General features: G+C 35.4%; 1 protein-coding gene across 5 annotated transcripts in view; it reads left to right on the top strand.

Moving 5' to 3' along the window:
- The window catches only part of LOC107723126 (uridine-cytidine kinase-like 1), a 30,576-nt gene that overhangs the window by 7,398 nt on the left and 10,569 nt on the right, over window positions 1–12,609 (top strand). For 2 of the 5 annotated variants that reach the window (XM_016531643.1, XM_016531646.1), the window contains exons 2-8: window positions 2,882–3,075; window positions 3,165–3,271; window positions 8,090–8,260; window positions 9,784–9,855; window positions 9,951–10,140; window positions 10,302–10,363; window positions 11,754–11,770. In XM_016531643.1, coding sequence (XP_016387129.1) covers window positions 2,882–3,075; window positions 3,165–3,271; window positions 8,090–8,260; window positions 9,784–9,855; window positions 9,951–10,140; window positions 10,302–10,363; window positions 11,754–11,770 — 813 coding nt within the window. The remainder of the gene's footprint in view (window positions 1–2,881; window positions 3,076–3,164; window positions 3,272–8,089; window positions 8,261–9,783; window positions 9,856–9,950; window positions 10,141–10,301; window positions 10,364–11,753; window positions 11,771–12,609) is intronic. The other 3 variants (XM_016531642.1, XM_016531645.1, XM_016531647.1) reach the window with 2 other exon arrangements.

The raw sequence follows: 12,609 nt of genomic DNA, 5'->3' as shown, positions 1-12,609 counted from the left end.
TAGAGCCCAACCGATATGGGTTTTTTGGGGCCGACACCGATATTAGGTAGTAAATAAACGCCGATATCGATATATCGTCCGATATTCTTTGTGTATATTATAGTACAGTACCAGTCAAAAGTTTGGACACTTTCCCATTCGTGTGTCCAAACATTTGTTTGCTTCTATATATAGAATACAGTATATACATAAACAGAATATATATATATACATAAACACATTTTTTGCAATTATCACTCAAATGTGGTGATCAAACACTTATAATGACGTGACAAAGATACGTAATGGAGGCAGGGCATTTAACAAACTTTATTATCCAAAATGAGTCTGACATCAGTGCACTGAACAGTAAAGTTGAAGTTTATTCAACTTTAATTCAATTCAATTCCATTCAACTTTATTCCTTTGACGTTTATTTCACTTCGGAACATTAATTCACGGATTTGCACTACTGTCACACACAGACGAAACTTACTAGAGAAATGTGACATAATATACCACTGTAAATAAATACAATATAAATTCACGTCTCGCGCACTTTAATGCCCTTTGAATGTAACGTGTACGTTCCCTTGTAACTGGAATTATGGCGGAATATCATGTGAAGTCCACTTCGCAGGGCACTTACGGTCGAATAAGACCACACTTGAATGCTGCTGCCTGAACAAGAGACCTCCTTACTGAAGTGAAAGTGTTGACTGGTGTCACTATCTCGCGAACGCGCCGGCGGATCTCCACCAAATTCGGGGGATCCCTTCAGCTCGAGGAGCCCTCTCGAACGCCACCCTCCGCACGTCGGTAGCCCACCGGGATAGCTTGATCGGTCAGCGCTGGACCGCAAATTTTACCACCCGTAACTCCCGAACCTCGGGGGCTATCGACGCGGGGGTGGTCTCATTCGAAAGCGGGCCTCTAGACGTACACTTGATTCGCGTTCGAGAGGGTTCCTCGAGCTGAAGGGATCCCCGAATTTGTTGCGGTTTCGCAGCGCTGTTACGGAGATATTGCCGTTCAAAGTTTAAATGGTTTTCCATAGACGTAAGCTTTAAAGCATTTCATCCAGGTCAATGGAGCACGCTCTGCCGGACAAACTAAGTAATTACACCATTTCAAGCATTTTATCTGCGTTATATGTTCTGTAAAAAAAAATTCATATCGGCGGCATATTCGCCGATACCGATATATCAGCAACAGGCTCATATCGGCCGATAATATCGGCAAAACGATATATCGGTCGGGCTCTAATCTTTTCCTATCTTCTTATGTCATTTTGCGTCTCAATATTAATTTAAGAATCTTTAGACACTTTAATCTTTGCACTGGAAAACAAGACAAAAATACAAAGGAACAACTTTTTTTTTTTATCAGAAGTTATTTTCATATTCTAATGTTTGGGAGCAGAGCCATTCAAGCCATTTAAACTATTTTGTTTGAGAAACAAATAAAGTTATGGAGATTTGTAGGAAATTGTATTTTCAAACTTTGAATCTTTAGCTAACACAAGACATTTACATTTAGTGACCATATTGGCACATTGTGTTTCCTCCAATATATTACTTAAATTATCTTTACTTGGTCATAAAAGGCCTTTTAAAAAGTCATAAATTTACCATTATAAAACTTTTTGAAACCCTAATAAATTTAGTCCAAATGGCACTGCATTTAAAGTCTATGTGAGGAACAAACTACATTTACATTATTTACTGAAAATCCTTGGTCACCATACACTTTCTTATCTTTAATTTTCTAGTGCAGCTTGGATATTCTGCTATTATTTCTCCTTTTGTTTTCCACAGAAGAAAGAAAGGCATACAGAAAATGAAGACAGACTAATTTTGGTGAACTAATCCTTTAAGAGAGACTCTTACGAACTATACTTTACAGTGGTTTGTTTTGCTCTGAAACTGCAAGGGCAGGGTCCACCGTTTGCCATCTTATCTGTTATCATGCTTTCATATTGTAGCAGGGCAGATAAACTAGAAAGCCAAGGTGATCTCTATTCACACAAACAGAAACTCGAAGGCGCACAATGCATCTTTTCTGCCCAGTAAACTTGCTTTATTCTAGTTTTACCAGTTGAACCTTAGTTGCACAGGTCCAAGGTCTAGGCATTTTGGGTTAACCGTGGTATGTAAACATGTTTAGGTATTACACAGTCATGCACCGCTTGATCTGGCTGGCTTTTTAAACGTATAGATGATTAGTTGAGAGTAGGCTGTTTTATTTCTTCTTCTTAATGGACAAGTACAAGCACACATCTTCTGTGGACATTTGGCTTTCTCGCCTGCTTTAGTAAGTATTTTTCTTTGAAACTTTCAGTTTCTTGCTACTTATAAGGTCTACTAAGCTCCTAAGGTGTGATGCACACTGCAGTGAGTCTCTCGTAGGCGTCCACCAATTTTACCTTGTATCTCTTTCATTGATTCGTGACTCATTCCAGAAATGCTCTTAGAAACCAATGCATTCCAGCACTCAGAAACCTTCAACAAACAAATGCACCATTGACATACTGTAGTTTGCTTATGCAACACTGATATTTCAGTTATCTCCGTTTTATTGATCATGATGTGCCACATTTACTGATGACACATTGGCTAAGTTCAGTGTAATATCGGGCGGCTGTTGTTTGTGCCAGGGGTTACACCATACTACAAAATTTATGCTGCCACTGTTATCAGATCTTTTTTTCAGTGTTTCCTCATTGAAATAGATTAAGCTGTACTGCCTGTTACCTACATAAAGGTAGTTAATAGATGCATGGAGGCGTTGTCATGATGGTCGCCGAGTCAACTGGTAACTGGTTTGTGTACAGGAAGTCACACAGGAAATAGCAGGATGTGACTTGTCTCATTCACTGTATCATATTTCCTCTTGTTAATAGTGGCGGTGGGGAAGGATCTCTGGACAGGCTCCTCCCATCCATCAACACCAGCCTGTCGCCACGGAAACGAACCACCAGCCAGTGCAAATCAGAGCCTCCACTGCTGCGGACCAGTAAGAGGACCATCTACACTGCAGGACGCCCACCATGGTACAATGAACACGGGACCCAGTCCAAAGAAGCTTTTGTTATCGGTCCGTATATTAAAGCGCTCCGGGGAGGAAAAATCACAATCATCATCAACCATCATCACGTGTCAATACTGGTCTCTTTGTACCCACAGGGCTTTGTGGAGGCAGTGCTTCAGGCAAAACAACAGTTGCTCGTAAAATTATCGAGGCCTTGGATGTTCCTTGGGTGGTTCTTCTGTCAATGGATTCCTTCTACAAGGTAACAGGTCATCTCATTGTAAATCACTCATGCACTAAACGTCCCTTCTACAGATATCAGTGAATTGGGTGTTCTAGGAAATCACACCCATTTCTATGACAGCCCTAAGCTTTGTACAAAGAGGAGTGGCATGCTTTTTTGGCCAGTGAGAAACGCACTCTCTGCCTGTGATTTTATTTTGCATCTTCGTCTTTGCTGGCATGTCTTTTGTGGGCAGGGTTTTGGAGATAGCACTTACGGTATTGAAGTAAGCGAAACAGCAGAAATTACCGTAAAGGCTGACAGAACCTTTAAGACATAATGAAATAGATGCATATTTTCTTCTGTAACAATTCCTTGGCAAACTTGAAGTTATGCAGTACTTGGAAAAACTGACCCGAATTTGGCCCAAAAACCCAGTGGTTTGTTAGGTTCCAGTGGCTGCAGTGGCTTCCTAAGATCAATTTAAGGTACTTCATAAGCATGTTCCTATGTGCAAGTCTTGAAAATTCTTAAGAAGTTCCCAGTTACTTTCTCAGGAGCATCTTATTTTTAATCAACTCACCTTCAAAACACCTCAAAGCCTATGTTTTTTGCTCTGCCTGCAGATTACCATAATAATCATAATCAGAGTGCACGTTAGTTTTGTCATGATTGGGTATTCACTTTTTAATGCAGGATTCACTTTATTTAATGCATTGTGTATTCTAAATAGTTATTTAAAAAAAGTCTATCTCAAGATGGAGCGATGTGAATGTAGTCTCGCATAACCAGACCTTCAGACTAACAGCAGAAGGTCTGGGCTCCATCACAGCTATTATTGGTCAATGGCCGTCTAAGAAGCCGTCCTACAACAATGGCGCAGAGTCTATGCCATAAACTTAGCACACTTTTGAAAAATCAGCATTTAGATGATCCACAGTTGTAAACAGCAGCTTTCTTCTTCCATGAGGGGGTTTCGCATGAAACGTTTTCGTTTCCAGGCAGACCATTAAAAAAAAAAAAACACCACACACATTATCTTGAAATCTTGGAGAATTCAACCAATCAGATGATGACTTTGAAACTCCCAAAGTGCTTCCCATTTTGTGTCTTATGCATCAGACTTTCAGTGGGCGAATGTGAATGTGTCCTGTCTATGTACAGTCTCATATTTACTGAGCGGACCAAAATATATATTCAAATATATATTCAGAAATTTTTCATAGAGTTGTTGCTGAATTGGAATTCAGGAAAAAGTCACATCATGTATAATCATGGCCGATCATTGTAATGTTGCACTAATCCCTAGTAATAGTAATATGTATTATGTGCAGGGCATTATGTAATATGCATTACGTCAGCGTTGGCAAGTATATGAAAAAGTGTTACTTGCCTGTAGGTCGGTAACCTTTTTCTATTAATTCTAACAATGCCTGCAAATGCGATATGGTTTGGGACAATTATCAAACCGCGAAGACTGCATTGTAATTATATAAATATCTGCTGCGCTTCGTGTTTCAGAGTGAAACGCTGTGATCTTTTCACGTGATCTGCTCATGATACGTGTGTTCAGTCTCTCGGAGGAGTTTGCGGTAAATGCGGCTCCACACGAGCTCTGTCTCCGCAAGTACTCTGAGTTTGAGTCTCTTATAAAGTGAATTTAAAAATGCAACATGCGCAAGACGTCCCCCAAGTTTATAGTGAGAATGGTTTATAAATCTGATGTCAGAAAAAGAGAAACATTTTAAAAGAGAAGTTTCCCTGCAGATTTTCACCAAAGTAAAAGCTCTATAGCTGAAAATGTTAAAGAAAAAATATTTTTTTAATTATTGTTATTATACAAAGTTCAAAGTATTATAATATATTTTTATTGAATTAATTAAAATAAGAAAGAAAGAAAGAGAAATAAAAATATGAACTGGTCATAAAAATTGCAATTAGATGTGTTTCCCCTAATAGTTTTGCCTGTTTTAATGAAGTAATGCACACAGTTTCATGGCCAGTAAATTTTCTCTAGTCACGAACATTGTCAGGTGTGGCAAAATGTTAGTTTTAGGCCCCGATTATATGTATATCTAGTTAGTGTCATGTTGTAATGCTAAATATTTGAAACGACCCAATAAATTAAATAAATAGTTTTGTGGATTTTAAGACAAGTTGGAGGTTCTAACTCTCTAAATTCTAGCTTTTAGAGGTTATTTACAGTACGATGATTTTTCTGTCCAGCACTTCAAATTCTTAAGTTTTCTCTTTAGAACAATCTTAAGAAAAAAGATGACATACTTAAGAAATGTTTTATTGAATACAAAATATTCTAAAATGTGTAATTATTTTATTGCATGTTTTGTGAATCCGGCACCCTACTCAATGCATGTTTTGCAAGATTCCCCTTTCTGTCAAACATATTTTATTGGACTGTCCAGCTTTTAATGTATGTAGAAAACTCTTTTAGGAAGTGAACTCACTTAAAGAGTTTAGTATAATTTTGCCAGAAAAAGTTTTAGAATTTTTATCATATGTTAATGTAAAAAAATCTTGTGTAATATAACTTGTTTGTTTGCTGTTTTTAATTGATTTTGCCATGAAAATAGCCAAAGATGCTGACATGGCATTAAATAAATATATACTACTACTTTTTGAATCCAGCCGTGTAGTCAGACTCGGGTACTTGTTGTTTGGGAATCTACTTGACTGGTTTAATTGACTTAAATCAGAAATATCTTATATTTGAGTTTCTTCTTTGAAAGTTTAAGCATAATTTCAGACAAGTGTGTCTAAAAACGTGACCGGTAAAGTGTCATATTTTTTAATTTTGTGAAAATCTGTGTGGAAATTCTAGTTCGTTAACCATCATCCTGATGTGAGAATATAAAAGCTCTATCCAGAGAGACAGTATGAAACATTTCATGCATCTGTTCTCATAAAGAGAGAGCGAGAGCGTGGACACGAGCCATTAGTGTGCTTTGAGTTATATAATCCATTAAATCTTTGAGGCAGCTAGTGACTTTACAGCACAGTGAGGAATCTCAGGTGTGCTGAGAAACTCAAGCTCGTCTTTACTGTGGCCTGCAGCGTTAAAACACAAGCCGTTATGTCTTTATGATGTTTGAGTGAGCTGTGCTAAAAGGCCATTCACTCTGTCATGTGAGGAATGTGAATGACACTGTGTTGAGTCTGTCAGGTGGATCAGAGCCGCTATTCTAGACTAGTTAGGCATTTGTTTGAACAGTTTATCAGCTGTTGTATATCTGAAGAGAAAGGCAGAATCACACAGCTAAAGCAGTAAATGGCCTGTGAGTGTGTGTTTGTGTACACGTACCTGTGTGAAATGTTCCTCCTAAATTTAGTTCAGCTGACCTTAGCCATGTGCCTGACGAGAGGACGGGGGATAATGATACCACACACTTCATTTGCTGTCTGCATGCAGGGTGGCAAAAACATTCAACTTGTAGCTTAAAGACGGAAAATATATCCCTCCTTGAAGATTGGAGGGTGTTTCAAGATGTTCTCTTGTCTGGAAAATATTACTTGAAAATGCATACAACTCATACAGTATATAGACAGTTCACACTGGAATTACTTAATTATACTTAATATTGTTGTTTATAAAACAACCTAATGTCTAATTTTTGTCTTAATTATATTTTTTTGAAATTGTGGAAAACAATACAATTCTAAAAATTCTTACAACTTTTTTTTTTTTGCCTTCACAAATAATATCTAGCCACTATATCTCTACAAAATGTTTATTTATTATTTTTTTTAATTGCTCGATTTTTAAAAATCATGGAAATGTACACTAGTCAACATTTGAAGTGGATCAAAACGTTTAATCAAAGTTGTCCTAAAATCTAAAACCAAAATGCATTCTTGTCTTAGGACAACTTTGATGAACTTCTTTGATCCACTTCAAATGTCGACTACTGTATTGGTCAAAAGGTGTGAGTGCAATTTATTGAGTTATTTGTTAATATTTTTATTTATTTTATTTATTTTCTTAACGTTTTGTCTTTGATGCTTAGCATTTATGATTTTATGCTACATTTATTTAATCAAAAATACAGTAAAAACAATTCAATATTATTGTCAAATATTATTAAAATGAAAAATAACTGCTTTCTTTTTTGGATATATTTTAAAGTGTAATTTATTCCTGTGATGCAAAGCTGAATTTCACTCAAGTCTTCAGATCCTTCAGAAATCATTAAAATTTGCTGACTTACTGCTTAATAAACATTTCTTATTGCTATTAATATTGAAAACAGTTGTGCTGCTTCATATTTTTGCATAAATAGTGTTTTTTTTTTTTTTATTAATAGGAAATTCAAAACGGCAGCCTTTATTTGAAATAGAAATCTTTTTACATTATAAATGTCTTTTATTGTCACTTTTGATCAATTTAATGCATCCTTGCTGGATAAAAGTATTAATTTAGCTTTTTAAAATCTGACACCAAACATTTGCCTGGTAGATGATAATCTGCAGTAATAATAATAATTTTTCCTCCGTGTATCATCAGATTGCTTTCATTGCTGTCATTTATATTGAAGTATGGCTGTGTGTTACAGTGATTTTTACCATAGTTTACCCCTTTACATCATGTCTAACAGCACGTCGTACCTGTGGTAAAACCAGTGTAATGCACAAACACTCATAGCTTGTAACATTTATTAAATGCATGATTTGCAATGGCAACTATGTGGAGGAACCTTGCTCAAGGACAGTGAGTTCATGGATCAGTCCTTGTCTGTTTTGAACCTACGAGCTTTCAGTTAGCAGCCTTGATCTCTGAGCTGAGATTTGAGCTGAAGTCAGAGGTGTAACCTTGGCGCGTCTGCTGTGACGTCTTTCCTGCAGGTTCTGACAGCCGAACAGCAGCTGTTGGCTGCTAATAACGATTACAACTTTGACCATCCAGACGCCTTTGATTTCAGCCTGCTGGTGCACACTCTCCGCAAACTCAAGCAGGGCAAGAGCGTGAAGATCCCGGTGTATGACTTCACCACACACGGACGGCAGAAAGAGTGGGTGAGTGGAAACACACAGAGCGTGGAGCTGAGCTGATCGTGTGGAAGCCCATGTCAGATCAACCTAATTTGTGGGTTTGTTGTTCCTCATTTTTCTACTCTGATTTGCTTAAAGTGTCATGTTTATGTAAATTATCAGTGTTGGGGAAGCTGCTTGGAAGCTGGTTTCTGATTTAAAAATGGCAATAAAGATACCTTTTGAACAAGTGGCGAGCTACATTTATAAGTCGACTTTTTTGTTAAATTCCTAAACTAGGTTGTGAGTTGATGGAAAAGGCTATTAATTAAAGAAACCATAAAAATGTAAAAACTAAAATACATTTTAAAAATAAATAATCAATGAAATCGTAAAAACTTAAAATGAAAATAAATGTTATGTAAATTAAATCATAAATATGTAAATGAATAATTATATGTAAAATAAATCATTGTAAATATAATTAAGTCTTTAAAATATTAAATTAAAATAAATAAAAAATTAATATTTAAATCATAAAATGTGACAATTCAAATATTTTTTTAATAATTAAATCATACAAATATTAAATTAAATCATAATTTACTAATTTAAATGAATAATTTAAAAATCCATTAAAATTGTAAAATTAAAACCATATTAAAAAAATAAATAAATCATACATTTTATATTAAAAATAAATAATTGCAAAAAGTAATAAATGAAAAAAAAATTATCATAAAAATATAAACTGAAAATAAATCATTTTAAATAATAATTAAATCATAAACATGTAAAAGTAAAATAAGCCATTTTAAAAACAAAAAACCGACACCAGAGAGCCGTGAGCATGCAAATGTACCGTATTGTCCCGAATATAAGACAATGTTTTTTTCTTGGAAATACATCTGAAAAAACGCGGTCGTCTTATATTCAGGGTCTAGACTTTGACATGTCAATAATACACCCACAACATTAAGTGTATATTTTTTAAATGTGATTGTTGGTACATTTGACCAGTTTTTACCGTACTTTCAAAACAAAAATTAAAATGGGACAAATATGCAATATGATAATAATTGAAGACAAAATGTGTTTTACTGAGAAAAAAAAAATTTGGTTTTAAAAAGCCTTTTTCCAAAAGGTACATCTGGAAAAAGGGGGGTCGTCTTATAATTAGGGTCGTCTTATATTCGGGCCAATACGGTATTTACATTATTAAAATATTGCCTTAAAATCAGGAGTACTTGAAGTTAATATTTTAGGTCAAAGGCCAAACCTTTAATAAGCCCTGTTATATACAAACAAAAAATCGCTAACCTCTAGTCTTTAACTAACAGAAGCTAATAAAAGCTGCATTCGCTTTTTAATTAACTTTAATATTACATCATATAATCTGAGCATTTCAGCACACAGGCCTTCATCAGGATTTATAAGAAGCCTGTGTGCTAAAACATGATTTAAAGTTTACTTTCTAACTAGAATCACAAAATAATAATACAAGGAATAACTGTTTTGCTGAAAACAATTTTTGCTGCTATTTTTAATCAGTGTTTATCTGCTTGCAGAAAACGGTGTATGGGGCCAGCGTCATTATATTTGAGGGCATCATGTCATTTGCAGATAAAGAGCTGCTGAAGGTAAACCTCATCAAATCTGTCATAATGTGGATCTTTCTTGTTTTTCTCCACCATCTCAATGACCTGATCTGGAGCGTCGTCTGTCTGTGTTTCAGCTGCTAGACATGAAGATCTTTGTGGACACAGATTCTGACATCCGGCTGGTACGGAGGCTCAGGAGGGACATCACAGAGCGCGGCCGGGACATCGATGGAGTGATCAAACAGTACAACAAGTTTGTGAAGCCAGCCTTTGAACAGTACATCGAGCCCACCATGAGGCTGGCAGATATCGTGGTGCCACGTGGTCAGTTTGCTTTGACAGATGTCAAGCACATTGCATTGTGGGATACAGTGTGCTCTGTTTTGCACTGCACTTTATGGCAGTTGCATACTGTAGCAGTAGTGCTAGTCTGATTTAGTAATGCTTAGTTGGAACTCCTACACTCCTGTCTTTATTTCCTGTAGGTGGCGGCAACATGGTGGCCATTGATCTTATAGTGCAGCACGTTCACAGTCAGCTGGAGGAGGTAAGATCAACAGACACCTTCAGAAGATTTATTTTAATGTCTAGCAATCATTTCATCATAGTGGTTCTGGTTATGAAGAATTTCAGATGTCAAATATCGCCCCCTTCTGGATGAAATATTTTATTTTACTTGTAAACTCATTTATCGCGAGAGGCAAAAGGTTACGTTTTAGCCGCATAACATTGGTTAATGGAAACGCCGTCATTTCGCAATACTTTTTTATCGACATTCAGAAAATATCGCCAAAGTTTTGCGCAAATCTGTAATGGAAACGCGCCTATTGTTGACCAAGTTCTGCTCTCCTTCTGTTGTCTTGAAGGCTCCCCATTGTCAAACACAATATTCCAGGCCACCTATTTAATATGATTTTAACAGAAATATAAAATATAACTATAGTTAATAACTATAATATTTAATTGTAAAGTTAATATAAAAAAATTTGAACTAATTTAAAACTACCATTCAGAAGTTTTGTTGACATTTGTAAATTGACATTTTGTGTTAATTTTTTTATTAAATGTATAATTACAATACATTTACCATTACATTTTTTTTTTTAAATGTAAAATTAAATATATTATTTTGTTATTTTAACAGATAATGGGAGGTAAATTAATTCCGTTCAAGAACATATGGTCTTGAACTAAATGAGGAAAGAAAATATAATAAATATAATTTATGATTATGAATAGTAATAACATTTTAATTAACTTAGATTTTATAATATTAAATTAAAAATAATATATTAATTTAAATATTGCTATACATTTCAGGAGAAAATCAACATTTTAATTATCAAAGAAGTTTCTTATTCCTTGTGAGACATCTTTACAGTTTCCTTTATAATGCAGCAATGTGTTTTTTTTTTATTATGAAAATGATATTCATGTTTCCTCCTAAATGTTTTTCCTGCGATTTATTAGAGCAATAATCGGTGTGCGGCGTAACGCTTGTGCATTTTGGATTGAGAATGCTTTGTAGTGGACTAATATTTGACTTGTCATGTGGTTTGTATCACTGACTGTAATATTAAACAGGAAATGATGTAACTCATTTCCAGGCCCACAGGGAATCTGCACCCACAGATTTCATCAAAATTCAAACACTCGTCTTTCAAAGCTGTACATGTTTCTCGGCCTTTTCCATGTTTGCTAAATATTTTGATCAGTTTGATGATATTTTCAACTATCAATAAGAAAGTAATACTCTCAGCTCAATGAAATCATTCCATAGAATCTGAGATTTTTTTCCTAAAATCAGCTCCAAAAGTCCCTTTGTGTGGGCCTGCTCATTTTCTGTAATACTGCTGTGACACGTTTTGTTTGGCCGTGCTTCCTCACCGCACTGGATTGTTCTCTCCTCCCCTCTTGCTCTCCTCGCGGTGGCACAGCGTGAACTCAGCGTCAGGTAGAGTAGCACTGCTCATCTTCTCACTTCCTGTCACTGCCTGCACTGACGTTTCCCCTCGGCACTGATCTGGGCTCAGTCCTGACAATCAGATTGAGAGCTGATAATGATATTCAGAGCAGCCGCAAAGGCAGGAGTGAGAAAACTGACCTCAGATCAGTCTGCAGGTGGAACTTATACCAGCCTCTTAAACTGAGGGATCTTCTTCCTCCTGAGCCCTGCTGCGCTTCCTGTACAGACCAAAAGAGGGCAGCCGCTCTTTATGTTGACTGCTCATTGTCACATTGGTCTTTATGAGCATTGGTGTGGTTCAGTTTTTTAAAATCATGAATCAAGTGAATTTTAATTAGCATGAAGACAGGTGTCATATTTCACCACAACATTTTTTTTTTTAATCATTTTGTTTTTAGTGTATTTTAATTTAATGTAGTGTTATTTCAGCATTGTTTAGATACTAATATGGTGTTTATTAATATTTTGAGTTATCTTTTATCTTCATTTTCAGTTTTCATATTAATTTTAGTTTGTTTTAGCAACTTTGTTAGGTCCTTTTGGCATTTTATTAGTTTGTTTTAAAAGTAGTTCTGTATAGATTTCATTGTATTTCGGTTTTAATTTTAGTACTTTTTGTACATCTGTTTATATTTAATATTTAAAATAAAATGTATTTTAAGGTGTCCTTGTTACACGTTACATGTACTTACTATTGTAATAACAATGAATTATGCATAATTACATGCAAGTAACCCTAACCATATAGTAAGTACATGTAGTTAATTAATATTACTCAGTACTTAAAGGTATAATTACACTGTAACAAGGACACCATAAAATAAATC

This window comes from Sinocyclocheilus rhinocerous, unplaced genomic scaffold (genome assembly GCF_001515625.1).
Source record: "Sinocyclocheilus rhinocerous isolate Xijiao unplaced genomic scaffold, SAMN03320098_v1.1 scaffold2831, whole genome shotgun sequence".
Lineage (NCBI taxonomy): Eukaryota > Metazoa > Chordata > Actinopteri > Cypriniformes > Cyprinidae > Sinocyclocheilus > Sinocyclocheilus rhinocerous.
This window is presented reverse-complemented; position numbering and strand designations above follow the sequence as displayed.